Source organism: Panthera onca, chromosome D3, assembly GCF_046562875.1.
Source record: "Panthera onca isolate mPanOnc1 chromosome D3, mPanOnc1 haplotype 2, whole genome shotgun sequence".
Lineage (NCBI taxonomy): Eukaryota > Metazoa > Chordata > Mammalia > Carnivora > Felidae > Panthera > Panthera onca.
This window is the reverse complement of record NC_138350.1, coordinates 27,252,620-27,269,081: the sequence shown is the minus strand read 5'-3', so window position 1 is coordinate 27,269,081 and position 16,462 is coordinate 27,252,620. Positions and strand designations below refer to the sequence as shown.

The following is a 16,462-nucleotide window of genomic DNA, read 5'->3' as shown; positions in this document are numbered from 1 at the left end:
TTCAGGGCAGTGAAAATACTGTGTGTGATACTATAATGGTGGACACATGTCATTATACACTCGTCCAAACCCACAGAATGCACACCACCAAGAGGGAACTTATGTGAACTGTGGACTCTGGGTAATAACATGTCAATGTGGGTCCACCAGTTACTTACTTTTTTTTAATCTTTAAAAAAATTTTTTTTTACCATTTATCTATTTCTGAGAGCGAGAGAGAGAGAGCGCGCGCGCAAGCAGGAGAGGGGCAGAGAGAGAGGGAGACACAGAATTCGAAGCAGGCTCCAGGCTCTGAGCTTGTCAGCACAGAGTCCGATGTGGGGCTTGAACCCATGAACTGTGAGATCATGACGTGAGCCAAAGTCGGATGCTCAACCGACTGAGCCACCCAGGCACCCCTCATGTGGGTCCACCAGTTATAATAGCTCTCCTGCTCTGGTGGGCTGTGGATAACAGGGGAGAGGCTACACATATGTGGGGGGACAAGGGGCATATGGGATATGTCTATACCTTCCTCTCAATTTTGCTGTGAACCTAAAACTATTCTAAAAAAAAAAGCCTTTTGTTGGGGCACCTGGGTGGCTCAGTCGGTTGAGCAACTATCTTTGGCTCAGGTCATGATCTCAGTTTGTGAGTTCAAGCTCCGTGTTGGGCTCTGTGCTGACAGCTCAGAGCCTGGAGCCTGCTTCTGATTCTGTGTCTCCCTCTCTCTCTGCCCCTTCCCCACTCATGCTCTGTCTCTCTCTCTCAGAAATAAATAAACATTAAAAAAAAATTTTTAAAGCCTTTTGTTAAAAAAATAAAGAAGAACTATAATAGAAAATGTAGAACTGAGAATCTCAATCGTTGAAATGTAAAATTTGTAGAATAGGTTTAACAGCAGACTGCAAATCATTAAAAATTAGTCAGTAAAGCAGAGGACAAATCAATCAACATTATTCAACCTGAAGAGAGAGAAGAGCGAATGAAGAAAACTCAACAGAGCTTCAGGAACCTATGGGGTGATATCCAACTGTCCAACTGTCGAACTTATGAAAGCCCCTACATGGTCGAACTCTGAAAACTACAGATGAAAAAAATCTTGAAAGCCGCCGTGGAGTGAGACATGTGGTGCATCTGGGAATAATGACAAGATATGATGAATTCTCATCAGAAACTATGAACACCAGATGACAACAGAACACCTTTTTAAAATTAATAAATTAAATTAAATTTTATTTTTTAAGTGGACTTCACACCCAGCATGGAGCCCAGCACGGGGCTTAAACTCATGGTCCTGAGATCAACACCTGAGCTGAGATCAAGAGCTGGATTCTTAACTGACTGAGCCACCCAAGTGTCCCAGTACAACAGCTTTAAAGTGCAAGAAGAAAAACAAAAGCATCATCCCTAGGTCCTATAGGCAGAATTCTTTTTATTTTACTTACTTACTTATTTATTTTAATTAATTTATTTATTTTTAACGTTTATTTACTTTTGAAAGTGAGACAGAGCGGAAGCAGGGGAAGACCAGAGAAAGAGGGAGACACAGAATCTGAAGCAGGCTCCAGGCTCTGAGCTGTCAGCACAGAGCCCGATGTGGGGCTTAAACTCATGGAACCGTGGTATCATGACCTGAGCCAAAGTCGGACGCTTAACCGACTGAGCCACCCAGGCGCCCCCAGAATTCTTTTTTAAAAAAGAGGGTGAAATAGACATTATATGTATTATATACTACATACTCTTACAATAAAGTAAGCTAGAGAAGAGAAAATATTAATAAAATCACAAGGAAAAGAAAACACATTTATAGAACTACACTGTATTTATTAAAAAATCTGCATATAAATGGACCTGCACAGTTAAAACCTATTGTTCAAGGGTCAACTGTACTATGCTTTTTTTTTAAGTTTATTTATTTTGAGAGAGAGAGAGAGAGAGAGAGAGAGAGCGAGCGCGACTGGGGGAGGAACAAAGAGACAGAGAGAGACAGACAGACAGACAGACAGACAGAATCCCAAGCAGGCTCCACACAGTCAGTGCAGACCCAGATGCAGGGCTCGAACTCATGAACCGTGAGATCATGACCTGAGCCGAAATCAACAGTCAGACGCTTAACCAACTGAGCCACTAGGGTGCCCCTATACTATTTTTATTTCCTCTAAGTTCTAATAAATAAAAACTGATGATTTAGCACAAAACCAATAACACTGTAAAGTGGAGTTTAGACGGTGTATAGAAGTAAAATGTATAACAGCGGCAGGAGAAAGGGTGGGAAGGTGGTAACTGGCATCCTAGCATGGGGTTATGACGCACATAGGGGCAGTGTGGCAACACTAAGCAAGGTTGGGAATGTCAATGATGCATACTATGGGCCTGCAAGGGCCTCAGAAGAAAATGGCAAAAGCTATAGCAAAGAAACCAAGAGAGGAAATAAAATGGAAAACTGAAATATGAATACTTGATTAACACACAAGAAGGCAGGAAAGGGGTAAAAGAGGGTCAAAACAGAAGTGACGAGTGGAAAACAAGTATCAAGACGGCAGACTTAATGCTGGACACATCAATAATTATATTAAGTGCAAACAGACTAAGTGCTCCAATTAGAAGGCAGAGATTGTCAGAAAGGATTAAAAAGCAAGACTAAGAAAGATGCTTTTTAAATATAAAGAGATGGACATTGGTTGAAAATAAGGGAGATGTGCGAAATGTGCCTTGAAAAGAGGAAACAGGAGAAAATTAATGTCACTTTATTAGCATTAGACCAGGCCGACCTCAAGACACCTGAAACTAATGTAACATTCATTGTGTGTCAACTATGTTTCAATTAAACAACGACAAAAAAAGACGTGACAAGAGCTACAGAAGGATGTTTCATGATGACCAATCAGCAGGATGTGGGAACCATCGTAAATGCGTGTAATGACAGCGCTTCAAAATTCATGAAGTAAAACAGACAGAACCAAACAGGGAAATAGGCACATTCACAGCCACACTCAATGATTCAAAGACCTTGCTCAGTAACTAGCAGAAAACCGGACAAAAAGATCAGTAGGGATATGGAAGACTTAAATGCTACCAACTACCTTGACCAAGGTCATGCTGACGGAACACTCCACCCACCAAATGCAGAACACACGCGTTCACCAAGATGTAGCATGTGCTGGGCCAAACACAATCCTCAATAAATATCGAAACGTTGACATCATGCAGGTTCCTTCACTGACAGCAGAATTAAGCTAGATTAAAGATATCTACAAAATCAACAAATATTGGCAAATTAAATAATTTACTTCTAAGGAATAACTGCATCAAAGAAGAAATCACAAAAGAAAATAGAAAGTATTTTGAACTGAATAGGGGCACCTGGGTGGCTCAGTCAGTTGAGTGTCTGACTCTTGATTTCGGCTCAGGTCATGATCTTGAAATCTGTGGGTTAGAGCTGCACATTGGACTCCATGCTGACAGCGCAGAGCCTGCTTAGGTTTCTCTCACCCCTTCTCTGTTTCTCCCCAACTTGCGCATGCGCTCTCTCTCCCTCTCAAAATAAATAAATGAACCAAAAAAAAAAAAAAAAAAGAAAGAAAGAAAAAAAGAAAAAGAAAAAAGAAAAGAAAGAAAGAATTTTGAACTGCATAAAAATGAAGATACAGAAATCAAAATTTGTGGGACAAGACCCACAAAGGCTGGTGAGCTGGCTGGGAGCTGGCTTCCCCACAACCCAGTGAAGGGCCAGTACAAACCCACAGAAGCACCTAGAACTGTGGGCACCATCAGTGTGCAGATTCACACACTCAGAAGCTCCCAGTAAATGTTCCCTAACAGGTGGCTGTATCAGCTTCTGGAAGAAGTGCCTGAGGAGTGAGACTGCCTGGACAACTTTTACAGTTATGAAACAGCAGCGATGAAATGCATTCCATGTGCAAAACCAGCTCTGTGAGAAGAGATACCTACATGTGAAGAAAAGTTGAAGGCAAAAGATTAAAAAAAAAAAAATCTACAGGGGCACCTGGGTGGCTCAGTTAGTGGAACATCCGACTTTGGCTCAGGCCATGATCCCACAGTGTGTGAGCTCAAGCCCTGCATCGGGCTCTCTGCTCTCAGTGCAGAGCCCACTTCAGATCCTCTGTCCCCCTCTCTCTCTGCCCATCCCCTGCTCACACACGCTCTCTTTCAAAAATAATTATTTAAAAAATAATTTTAAAAATTTAAAAAGCTATAAAAAGAAGTAGTAAAGTCAGAAGAAATCTGGTATGAACCATATTAATAGTTGGCAAAATAGGCTTTTAGGCAAAAATGAGGTCACTAAAGTATAAAGCTTCATTTCCCTAGGAAGATGACCACTCTAAATCTGTATGTTCCTAAGCCAGCTTCAAAATGCAGAAGCAAAAATGTCTAGGATGCAGGAAAAATTACGGAGATGTGCCTCAGCATGAGGGTCTCCCTGCCGCTTCCAGAGGTGCCCAGTCCCGGGTGCCAGGACTGCCTCAGTGTGTGCAGGTACAGCTGCGCGTCTAGCAACGAGAGGCACTTCCTTCTCACATGTGGAATACTTATGTCAACTGGACCGGCCTCCACATTTCAAAGAGCTGATATCATTCAGACCTTATTCTCTGAACACACAGCATTAAGTTAGGAATTGAAAAATAAAAAAATAACTAGGGGGAAATATCAAACATTTGGAAACATAAATCTGATCAGCTCAGCAGTCAGAGAACAAATAAATATCGGGTCCACCCAAAAGTGAGCACTGATGAAGATGGTGACATCTCCCAACATGGGACACAGCTAGAGGGTCACAGACAGACTTCAGCTGCTGTGGGGAATGGATGGCAGAGAATGAGTGGGCTCCATACCCAGTTCAAGTCAGAGAAACAGACCAAGCTCAGAGAACACCGGATGAAAAAAGGGAAAGATCAGAGCAGAAATGAAACAGAAAAAGACCTTTAAAGATCAACAAAGAGGAGTGCCTGGAAGGCTCAGTTGGTTAACCATTCGACTTCAGCTCAAGTCATGATCTCATGGTTGGTGAGTTTGAGCCCCGCATCGGGCTCTCTGCAGTCAGCACAGAGCCTGAAGCCTGTTTCAGATTCTGTGTCTCCCTCTCTCTCTGCCCCTCCCCTGCTCATGCTCTGCCTCTCTCAAAAATAAACACTTAAAAAAATTAAAAGGAAAACAAGTAAAGATCAACAAAGATAAGATTGATAAAGGATAAAAATGGAACAGTTTTGTAAATATAGCAGAAATCTAAACAATCGTTACAAATAAAAAAGGCAGTATGAAAATACCTTGGAGGTTTTTATGCTCATAGACAAATTAGTTCAAGAAGAAAATCAAGCCTTCCTTGCAGAGAAAATGCCTGCCCCAGTGGGACAGGCCAAGAGTGACCCATGGCCACTCACAAAACTGACCTCCTGCCAACTTATCCAGAGATCAGGAGAGGAGGGGACGCCTGGCTCCAGACTCTGGGGCTCCTGATACCCCGACACCATAAGCAGAGTGGGGTAACAAGAGAGGGGGTGAAACTTAGTCTACTGAGAGACAGACAGATGGTCCTGAACAACTCCGGCCCAGCACCACAGTGCAGAAATGGTCATGCTATGTAGTGGGTTATTTTAGCGATATATAGTTGTTTTAATATTATAAAAACCAAAAACATGCAATATATTAAATTAACTGACTTGAGAAGAAAAGCCATGAGTCTGACAGCTCAACATCCATTCACAACCCAGATTCTTTCCCCACTAGGAGTAGAATGAGGATCTGATATGACGGGAACCTGCTAAAATCCCACAGCAAATGGGGTGTGCCATCCAACCCATGGCATGGCCAGGATCCTTGCCACAGTCCCAGCCTCTACTTGGAATGTCCTGGGTTCCTAGCCAGTGCCATCAGCACATGGGCAGCTCTGCAGTGACCTGTCCAGGGACCTCCATGCCCACCCCGCATCTCCTGGTCAAGGGCCCCCTCCTGCTCTTCCAGGGCTCTGTCCAGTGCCTGGTTCTACAGTTCACGGACTGCAATTGCCAAGCCTGGCCTGCACTGGAGGACTGTGGGAGCCGAAGCCTCTGTGCAGGTGTGAGAAGGCAAATCCTATGTGTGCCCGCATGTGAGGGTGTGCATCTGCCTGAACCTCTCTCCATTCTCACGGACCAGACAGGGTGGCTGGGAATGAGGACTGATGACCATCACTGTCCCTCATACTTTGTTCTGTGGACTTTGCCTTAAGCCAGTGGTTAGCCAGGGGATTCCTGGGCTCAGAGCCATGGACTCCCTGGAACCCACCTGGGGCCCTGCTTCCAGATTTCCTCCTTCATAGTCCATCTTCATGTGAATTTGTTAACAGGGGGAGTATTTCACAGAGAGATAAGGGCTGCTTTCAAATTTGCTCTCTGCTGATGAACACCGAGAGCCCAGGACAAATGGAAGAGGAATGTGAGTTTCCAGAGAGGCCCCTGAACTGGGGTCCTCACACATTGGAAGCTGGGTGCAGGGCAGAGAACACCTTCCATGCCAGTGTCGCCACCTAGAAGGGGCTAAGACACCCAGTGCTGCCCACAGGGGCAGGAGTGACTCTGGCCCTGAGGCAGAAGCACAAGGCAGGCTCCCCTGGCAGGAATGAAGAGAAGCAACTGCAAAAGCTTTGATGGGGACCTAAACCAAATGAGGCCAGTCCCTGTCCCAGGCTTGTATTCCAGAGGAGGAGGAGGAAGAGGAGGAGGGCGGCCCAACAGGGACTGTTTGTGGTGATGGTGGCCAGAGCTTTGTTGGTTCTGCTATGTTCCTGAGATGCATATGGTGGGTTGGGTTGTGTCCACAATTTTCTTGGTCTCGGGGCCCTCCAGTCTCCTTCCTACCTGTCCCACATGACCTGCTGTTGATACTTTTGAGGAGAAGAAGGTCAGGGAGAAAGAGGGCAATGGCCACACAGCAGGACGAGAGGATGCCTGGCCAACCAGCTGCCGGTGCAATGCGGGGAAAGTGTGGTTGGTCTGATTCCTGGCCCAGGCTGCCTGGGGTTGGGGGGGGGTGCTTAATATTACTTAAAGGCCTAAAAATACTGCTGGCTGTAAATCAGTCCCTGCTTCAAGGCCATGGGCCCTGCCCAAGTGTGGGAGGAAGGAGCAGGTCTGCACACCACCTGTGTCTGACGACAGCCAAGGCCCAATCCCCTGGAGGCTGGAGGGAAAGCCACCTCTGGAAGGCAGGCGAGTGGCCCAGTGTCACCACGTGCTCCTGAGGCCATAGTGTCCGGATGAGAGTGGCTGAAGGCCCTTGGTCACTGCTGTGGCCCCTGGCCGCACCCATCCTGGATGAGGACCCTCTGGGAAGGATCCGTGGCCACTAGTGGCTCTCATAGCACATGACCTCAGGTGCCAGGAATGCGCACGCAGCAAAGCCGCCATCTGGTTCCCATTACCCACGCTCTGCTGCGGGAAACCTCATCTGCGTCTCTGCTCCCAGCGCCCGCCCGGGAGAGATTGATTTGGGCTCATTAGAGAGTCCAACAGCAGGCTGTGAGGTGAGGCACATCTGTGCCCACGTGGCTCAAGGACCAGGGCGGGCGGCCACATCGCAGATCCAGCACGGTGTGCTGAGGGCCCTGGGGCAAGGATGCCTGTGGATGCCTGTGGGTGCTGGCCCCTGATACTTCTTCCTCAGAGGCCTGTGCGTCACAACCTGAAAATTTCCAGGGCCTCTGGGGCCAACTCTGAAACTGATGTGCAGTTGTTTCTGGGTGAGGCAGCCGTTTTTAGTGACTGTGCTCAGCAGGAGAAGCACTGTCCTCCTCCTTTGATGTGTACTACTGAGTGAGCCCCCCCTAGCCTGGCGTAACACCATCATGTAACCACCATGTCCATTCCACAATGCATGGCTCCCCTTCTGCTTTAACTTTCAAATTCATTAATAATCCCCTGTGCTTCAACTTTTCAATTCATCAGTATAATAAAAGTTCATCTCTGGACTGGAACATGCACCATAAATTTAAGTCTTAAGTTCCAGCAGCTGTTTCCCGAAAAAGCCAGCAGAAACCAGGCAAATCTGGGCCAGGTCAGCAGAAGGGGACCCTTCCAGAGGTCCAGGGGCTTGGGGTGGGGTTCTCAGGGAAGCCACTTGAGTCTTCAGCTCTTTGCAAGGTCAAGGCTCATGAAGTTCAAGCCACAACAGGATGGAGCACTGGACCCCACAGTGGGAAGGTGGGGGCACTGCCTGGTCCCCACCATGGCTCGAGAGGCAGAGAGAAGGGTATGAGGGAGAACTCCACTGCCCACCTGGCTGGGTTTGACACCCAGCAAGGTGACCTCCACTGCTGAGGACATGAAGACCCAGCACCAGAGTGGCTCTGCCCCATTCTTAAAGATGACAGCCGGGGTGCCTGAGTGTCTCAGTCGGTTAACTAACTCTGGATTTTGGCTCAGGTGGTAATCTCACGGTTCATGAATTTGAGCCCTGAGTTGGACTCTGTGTTGACAGTGTGGAGCCTACTTGGGATTCTCTCTCTCTTTCTCTCTCTCTCTCTCTGCCGTCCGTGCACTCACATGCTCCTCTCGCTCTCAAACTTAAAAAAAAAAAAGATGACAGTCATCATGAAGCCATCATGAAGACATTCATTCCCCTCCCCACCCAAGTCCACAATTTCAATGCCTTGGGACCCTCCTACCAGGATGGAGGCATGAGAAACTTGGTCCTTGACAGCCAGCTCGGGCCCCATTTGGAGGCTTATCTAACCCTGCTTCCTGCAGGGCCTCCGTGGACTCTCTGAGACAACATAAGGACAGAAGGACAGATGGGTAGCTGGCTTTACAACAAGTCAGCCATGTGCTGACACAAGCCGGTCTGCTGGAGAGGAGTAATGCCAAGGAAGCATGAACGTGTGCCCTGTCCCCAAATGTGACATGTGACCCCCTCTTTCCCCTCTCTCTAGGCTCTGGCTGGCTGTTCCCCATCCTCGGGTCCCTGCTCGGGTCCCACCTGGAGACATAACAGGACAGCATGTACGGTTCCAGCCCTGCTGCTCCTAGCTCTGATTTTCACCTCTGTTCTCTGATGGCACCACTCTTTTTAGGATGCCAGTTCCAACTCCAGCTTGGACATGAAAGGCCCCTCCCAGGTCCCACTCTGCTTGACTTCAGTGTTCCATCCTTGGGTCTCTTTATTATGGAGAATGGCCATTACCATTCTCTCTAGCACCCTCTCACCTTGCTCGGTCTCAGTTTCCCTTTCCCTCAGGACTTACCCACCATGTGAAACCCCTGCCCCTGCTGTCCTCACTCTGTCCTGCCTTTGGGATGACCTGGTGGCCATGTCCCACCCCTGGGTTGCACCCAGGACCCGTGATACCTGCTAGGCACTGCAGTGTGCCCTGATTTTCCTCAGGGGCCCACCCCTCCGCCCCAACTCATGTGCCTCAGGGGCTCATTGGCCACTGCCCAGGGCCTCTTCCTCTGGCTGTGGAGGCCTGGGCTGGGCAAGTGTGAGGTGAGGCAGGCTTGCCAGGCTGTGGACAAGGCTCTCCCATCTGGAGAGGGGCCCTAAGGGATGCCTTCATCCTCGGCCTCCTGTCTCCACCAAGCTACTGCAGAAGAGGACAAACATGATCTCTAGTACTCTAGTGATAGCACCCAGGTGAGGCCAGGAGCCAAGCCTGCTGCTGCTTCTGCTGGCAGTCTCCCTGAGCGCCACACATCTCCCATGCAGGGCTCTGTTCCCCCACCAGACCTGGGTTTACATCACTGCCCTTCCATGCAGCTTCCACTCGCAGCCCCCTGGGACCTGCCCTAGTGTGAGGCTTCCCGCCCGTCCCCCCACCACCCCATTCTACCCCCCAGGTCCCAAACAGGGCTGAGCGTGCAGGCTGGGCCACCACATGCTGAGCACCAGCCACAGGCCCAGACCTGGTCTCCCGGTGCTCCACGAGTCATGTGGGAAGGGAAAGTCCAGTGAGACATTATGGGAAGGTTTTCAGCACCGCCCCGCTCCGCCTTGAGGCCTCACACCCCTTCCTGGCTGTGGCCTCTGGCCGTGAGGAATGGCTTCCCTGGGGTTGGCTTACAGACTGCCCCGGGGGCGTGACTCCGTGGATTTCTCCACACTGGGTCGGTTTTTGTTGATTAATCAGTTCCTTACTGACCGAATTCCTCTGAGTTTTTGCAAATGGGCTTGCCTACTCCCGGACTCTACATGCCTTTTCTCTAGATGGACAAGACGTGACTGCTGTTAACCCAAGGTCTGAGAGAAACCCAAACCATGTGAACGGTTCATAAACGCCCACTCCCCCTTCTTCCTGCGCCGGCCCCGCGGACAGGCTGGCCTGCACCCCGCCTCGCAGTGATTAATTAGCCAGGGATCTGCAACAACTCCTCTTCATGCCTAAATATTGTTTCAGCCTATCAGACTGTTAGTGCAAAGCAGGATAAATGACACTTCGGGTCTGGCGCACTGACCTGCAGGGCCTGCTGCTCATCCAGGCTCCAGACAGCCAGCGCCTTCTCCGCAGAGCCCGAGACGCCCCTGGCCTTTTGGGAGTCAAAGTCAAAGCCCATGACAGGCTCTGTGTGGCAGGCGACACGGCTGCACACCTTCCGCTCAGAGACGTCCCACAGGGCCACTGATCCGTCCTCATAGCCGGCCAGGAGGAGTGGGCGGGGACTGGACTCGGCCTGCGGGGACAGCACAGCAGTCAGCTCCCAAAAGGTCCTGGTATGTTTTGGGGGAGAAGGGGCTCCAGAGATGGGTGAGCTCCCCCACTGGGCTTTGGGGGTGGCCCAGTCCGGGAGCTGTTTCCCGTGTTCCCCACACCGGCAGTAACAGTTCGGAGGTTCTGCATGCATGCCACCCTGATGGCCGGCACCATGGGCACAAAGCTGGCACGGGCCAGTGCTGGGGCACCCCGAGGACTGACCCTGGGTGGGGGGGGGGGGACAGAGCCTGGGATAGCCCAGCACGGACCCCGCCTCACACTGCCACACCACTGCTCGCCAGCCCGGGTGCTGCCACTTCTTCATGTCTCCTTTCTGCAGGCTGAGACTTGTGGCCACCCCTTCGTGAGGCGGTCACCTGTCTAGAACTGCCAGCCAAAGGAAATCGTGAGCTCCATCTCAATGAAAAATGAACTTTCTGTGCTTTGTCAACGTCGCCGCGGAAGCCCCCCACCCCCCAGGCCTGGTGAGTCGCCAGGGCGCTGACTGGTGTGAGCCGAGCTCTGCCGGCCCTGAGCTATTGTGATGAATGAGGACGCGGGTCAGAGGGCTCCGCACCCTGGGCAGACGCCTCGTTTATCTAGCCTCGGCAACAACTCCAGGGGAGCACCGCGGGACTCCATGTCACCCCAGCACTGAGAGCGGCAGCCCCATGCTTGGTGCCCATTCTCCAGCACAGGCGCCCAGGTTGCTCCTGGGACAAAGCACACGCCAGCCGATGCCTTTTGCTCTTCACTCATCTCTGCATTTCCTGCTAAGCTGGCTGGGGTTGGTGTCACTCAAGTGTCAGAAATAACTGAGCACACCCCCTCCCCAGTGAATTTTCCAAGGGCCAGGAGCTCAACTGAGCCTTAGGGAACTCTGACTGGGCTTGGCCCCCAGCCCCTGGATGGTCAGTGGTGAGGACGGGGGCCTTAGGGGCTGGTCAGAGAGAGGCTGCCTCCTGCATCACCTGCAACCTCCAGGATGGTCTACTGCAGGTCTCAAGGCTGGTGGTGAGCAGAGTGCCTGGGCCTCACTGGTCATGGGCCGACAAGGCCATGGAGGCCCTCCTTGTCCACCTGCTGGAGTTCCTTGTTACTGAGCTGCACGGGTGCTTCTATCTGCCCAGAGGGGCTCTGGGCCTGGATGCTGTACACACCACACAGAGTGCCTCTCCACATTTAGGAGTGCTCAGAAAGGACAGGCTTGTGCAGCTAAGTAAGGTAACTGGGGTTAGCCACAAGGCACGAGGACTTGTGTCTAACGAGTGGATACTACAACCTCAACACACGGAAACAAGGCTTTCTCCGTGTATCAGAAGGGGAAACTGAGGCTTCAGAGTGTGCTGTATGTCACTGGGGCCCTGGTTAGTGATGGGAGCCAGGGGGAGTCTGACACAGCCACTAAGACTTGCACACAGCACAGTGAATCCTCCCAGCCCGGAGCTAGTCTGGAGGGCACCTCCTGCATTTCCTCGGAAATGGCTTATACATTTTTTCTGATGATAATGCATGTTCATACAAACAAAAACAAAAGGGCTTCCTAGTTTCACTTAGCCTGGGGCAGCCTGTGCTCCTCCCTGGGGCCTCTTGCATGGTGACTGCCTCCTGGCAGGCCCGACTGGGCAAGCAGTCAGGATATGGGCCCTGTGACCATGAACCCTGTGTGTGCACAGCATCTGGTGATGCCTGCCATTCAGGGGCCAAGGCTGGGAGCAGCTAAGCGTGGTCACTGGTTCCGTCTAACCTTCCGTGCAAAGCCATGACAGTGTTGGTGTACTTTCCCTGTAGTTTTAAAATGGAGAAAAGCTCCATTTTGTTATCTTTCAAGTCAACTGATTGGAACTTATTTGTGAGGTATAAAATTGTTTACACCACTTTTCTCCAAGGATGGACAGACTATAAGAAGCGGTCAGGCCCTCTGCTCTGGCATCCCCCTTTCAGGTAGCTGTACCTCCCCAGGCAGGGCCTCCCCTCATGAGCAGCCATATATATCTGGACTCAAGGAAGGGTGACAGGCAGGTGAGAACAGCCCAATGCTCTGCATGCCAACCAGGAACTCATGCCAACCTCCTAGACCAGATCTGCTGGACCCCACCCCACAGGCCAGGTCTGAGGAACTTACCTGGGGCCCACTTGGGTCTGTTCCCCTCAGGGCAGTGATCTGTCTTGTTGCCTGCTTTCCATCCACCCTGCTTCAGCCCAGTCTGCTCCTCCCCCAGGGATCTGCCACCCTCTGATCCCCTGGGTACATTCTTCCCTCATCTGGGGCTCCTCCCAGTGCCAACACATTGGCTTTGGTCTGTCTCTGTAGCCCAAGTCCACATGATGCCTGTGGTTTCTGGGTTCTGAGCATCCCGGCTAGTTCAGGGGCAGCATGCTACTCACCCACCTGTCAAGGTACCACAGGGGGTCCAGATCAAAAGCCAGACTGACCTGCAGCGACTCACCTTGTTGTTGCCAAGGGTGACCAAATGCTGAGCTCCAGCCCTGATGGCTGCCGCCCCCCACCTGTGCTGCAGGGCCCCTGTGGCCCCCAGGGACAGACACCACAGCCAGGACAGTGGTCTCATGTCCTCCGGCCTTGGGTGACAGGTTGCTCTCCACAGGATGAGGACCTGAAGTTGCTAAAAGGACTTGCTTTGTGTCCTGTCCTATCCTGTGCTGACTGGGTGGGACTCCAGTGGGCTGGGCAGGCCATGCCTACAGTACCTCCTGGGACCAGTCCTGTGGGAAGCTCCCAGCTCACTGGAGGGATCCCTAGGCCCAGGGGTCGGGAGCCTCTTAGAGCTACTGTGATGGATATTCCTGATCTCTTGTATGATGATCATCCTAACAATGCAAGTCAACAGCTTTAAAAAGCAAAACAAGAATACATCTGAATGTTTCAGTGAAAAATACGTCAGGCCACTCTGCCACACTCAGATTAATAAATTACAACCTGGGCCTTCAGGTTTGGAGAGGGAAAAAAAAGGACCTTTCAAATTAATGTTGACTTTTTTTTTTTTTTTTTAAACAGAATGCCCTGCGTTGTATCTGTATCAACTAACAAAAACTCGATTTGTCCTTCTGTCAACTATATTAATTACCTTAACAAGTTTGTACATCCCATTTCTACACATTTTTCTGCTGGAATTTTTACATGATTACACAATGGCAGTGCTTCCAGGGCGCGGAATATGAGCGGATGCAGCCGGGATGTCCTCCCTAGGACCTGTGAGCACCACGCCAGGGCCCAAGGCGTCACGGCCTCGGGATGTTCCCCGCCATATACCAGCTGGCGCCAGGAGCTCTGTCATTCAGGCATGCCTCTTGGAGCCCCCACAAACTCAGCTCCCCGTGGGCTTCTTTCTGAGAGATACAGCAGCGGCAGGACACCACGGGATCAGCTTGTCAGAGATTTCCAACTGGAAACAAATTCCAACTGGAATGTTCTCAGATAAGAAATTGCAAGGGGAAACCAATGGCAAGAAAGAGCAGGTCCCTGGAGGGTCAAAAAGCTTGAGGCAGGGTCTCTGGGGTGCCTAGCCCCCTGGGTCCTGTTGGTCCCACAGACACCTCCAAACTGCCCAACCCCATCTTATGAAAAGTTCAAACGAGCAGTGAGGCACGAGGCAGGAAATCACCTCCTCCTGATCTCAGGCAGGCTCAGGGTGGCTTCTCAGAAGGTGCTGCTGAACTGAACAGAGCTGGGAAAGTGCCTATAAACTGCACTCCCAGGCAAGTACTGGTCAATGACCTATTCACCACGGTTTCTACCATGGCCAAGATACTACTGCCTGGGTTCTTTCCAAGTGAGCACACCAGACCTTTTGCTTTGCTGCCCTAAACACTAGCAGCCGTGAGGAGCAGAAACACACACTTTGAGCCACTACTGACCCCCGTGGGGGAGAGGAGGCTGTGCCTTGAGAAGAAATGAGGCCTCTAGTAGAGGTAAGTGGGTGGCCCCAGGAGGAATCCTCCCAGGCCTCAGGCTTGGAGCTCAAGCCAAAACCAGCATTCAGGCTTGCAACCCACTCCCCAGCCCCAGGCGTCGGCTGCCAGCCCCAGGAGATGCCTCCAGACCCTCTCTAATCAGAATAGTCAAGAAAGAAGGAAATGGCTTAGACAATCAGAAACGCCAAGTGTGGCTGCAGGCAAAGACAACGTGTTAAGCCCACTCTTGCCTCTATGAGGCAAAGAAGTAACACAAAGTAATCCCAAGCAGAGCAGGGGCCAGGCAGGTTTGCAGGGTTAGTCAGCACTTCCCTCCTAACCCAGTGCACAGTTGCAGGGCTGCGGACTGGTGTGCAGAGAGGAGCGGAGCTTAGCTGACCCAGCTGTCCCTCCTCACTGCATGGGCAGGGGGGCACCCTGTGGAGGACAGTACAAGCTAGGCTTGTCCTGGGCAGTTTGCACGAGTGGCAGCAGCGGCAGGAGGACAACAGGAGCTGGCTGGGATACCGAGGCTGCGGAAGGCAGTGTGTACATGTATTCCCAGGGGGCTAATTGTCCTTTGGTTTGACGATAAACCAAATCCTGAATGGGGCATGATTCACAGCCCGGAAGGCGTGGCTGGCAGGGCGTGGTTGGCGTGCGCTGGGCCTTACCTGCCACAGCTCCAGGCACATGGGCATGCCCGGCTTGGCATCTGCCTCCGGCTTCAGGGTGCACACTGACGTCTTGGATGGCATCTCCAGAATCTGAACCTGACAGTAAGAAAACAAGTTGATTTGGGCCGGCGCCAAGTCGAGCCTGTGCTATACAAACAAGAGACTTTTAAGGCGATTAGCCAAGGCTGCTGCGAGTTTCTGTCTGCTCCCCGTAGGAACCTGGGAGCCGAGCCTCCTAATTAGGCCGCACAGGCTCGTGGGCTTGGGCACTGCCGGGAGTTGCAAAACTCACGCGTCATTCCTGAGTGACCGGCATGTCCCTCTAACCAGCATCACCACCTGGCAGCCGCCTCCGGCCTCTCCCGATTTTACCTTTTCACTGAGTGGGAGGCTTGCTCGGCACTGACTCAGTTTGCCCATTCGCCTGATCTCTGCCTCCTTCTCTTTCCTGGTGTGGGTTTTCATGTGAACAACTCTGAACCATCATAGGAGCATCAAACGGTTTACAGAAGTTCCCTGTGTAGGGAACATGTGGAGACCACCAGTAAGCCTAGGAAATGAACATGGTGTGCACCAGTGGGAACTCTATTTGGAGCCTGGCCGTTCCCAGCACCCCTCACCTCTATACTGGGCATCACAGTGGTGTTTTGTGTCACCAGGCCCTCCTGCGCCTGGGCTGGAAGGTGTGCCTTTTTGGTCCACATAGCCAGGTCATACTCAGGCCCTGGCTCACCACTGACCTGACATGGGCCAGACTCTGCCCCACACCATCTGAAGGGGACAGCTGCAGCCACAAGGAGCAGGCTTGGGTGCTGGAGTACCACAGACCAGAATTGGGTCCCCAGCCATCTGCATCCCTAGTGTCTCACCTCCCTCATCCACCACGCAGGGACAAGGACGCCCCCTCCTGTGGTGCTTGGAAGTGGAGGGGATTCTGTGCAACGTAGGTCCACCACTCCATGGTGGGGAGGCTCCACTTTACAGATAATGTCACGACAACGTGCAGTCATCACGGAGTCACACATAATCCCTTGTCAACAAGAGGATATCCTCCGGTTTGCAGATGAAGATCTGAGGTGCAGAGGGGTTAGGGGCGTTGAAGGGACAGCTGGCCTGCTCTCTGATGCCTAGTGAACTGGAGGTGTGTGGGTCTGGGCTGGGCTGCTTCACTAAGCCACAAGGGAGAATGAGCCCAGGGTCTGGGATTAAG

At 51.3% G+C, this 16,462-nt stretch overlaps 1 protein-coding gene across 4 annotated transcripts in view; it reads right to left on the bottom strand.

Moving 5' to 3' along the window:
• The window catches only part of GNB1L (G protein subunit beta 1 like), a 67,881-nt gene that overhangs the window by 14,388 nt on the left and 37,031 nt on the right, over positions 1-16,462 (bottom strand). For all 4 annotated transcript variants that reach the window (XM_078435535.2, XM_078435533.2, XM_078435534.2 and 1 more), the window contains exons 5-6: positions 15,250-15,348; positions 10,425-10,640 (exon numbers count right to left, since the gene is read on the bottom strand). In XM_078435535.2, the coding sequence (XP_078291661.2) occupies positions 10,425-10,640; positions 15,250-15,348 (315 nt within the window). The remainder of the gene's footprint in view (positions 1-10,424; positions 10,641-15,249; positions 15,349-16,462) is intronic.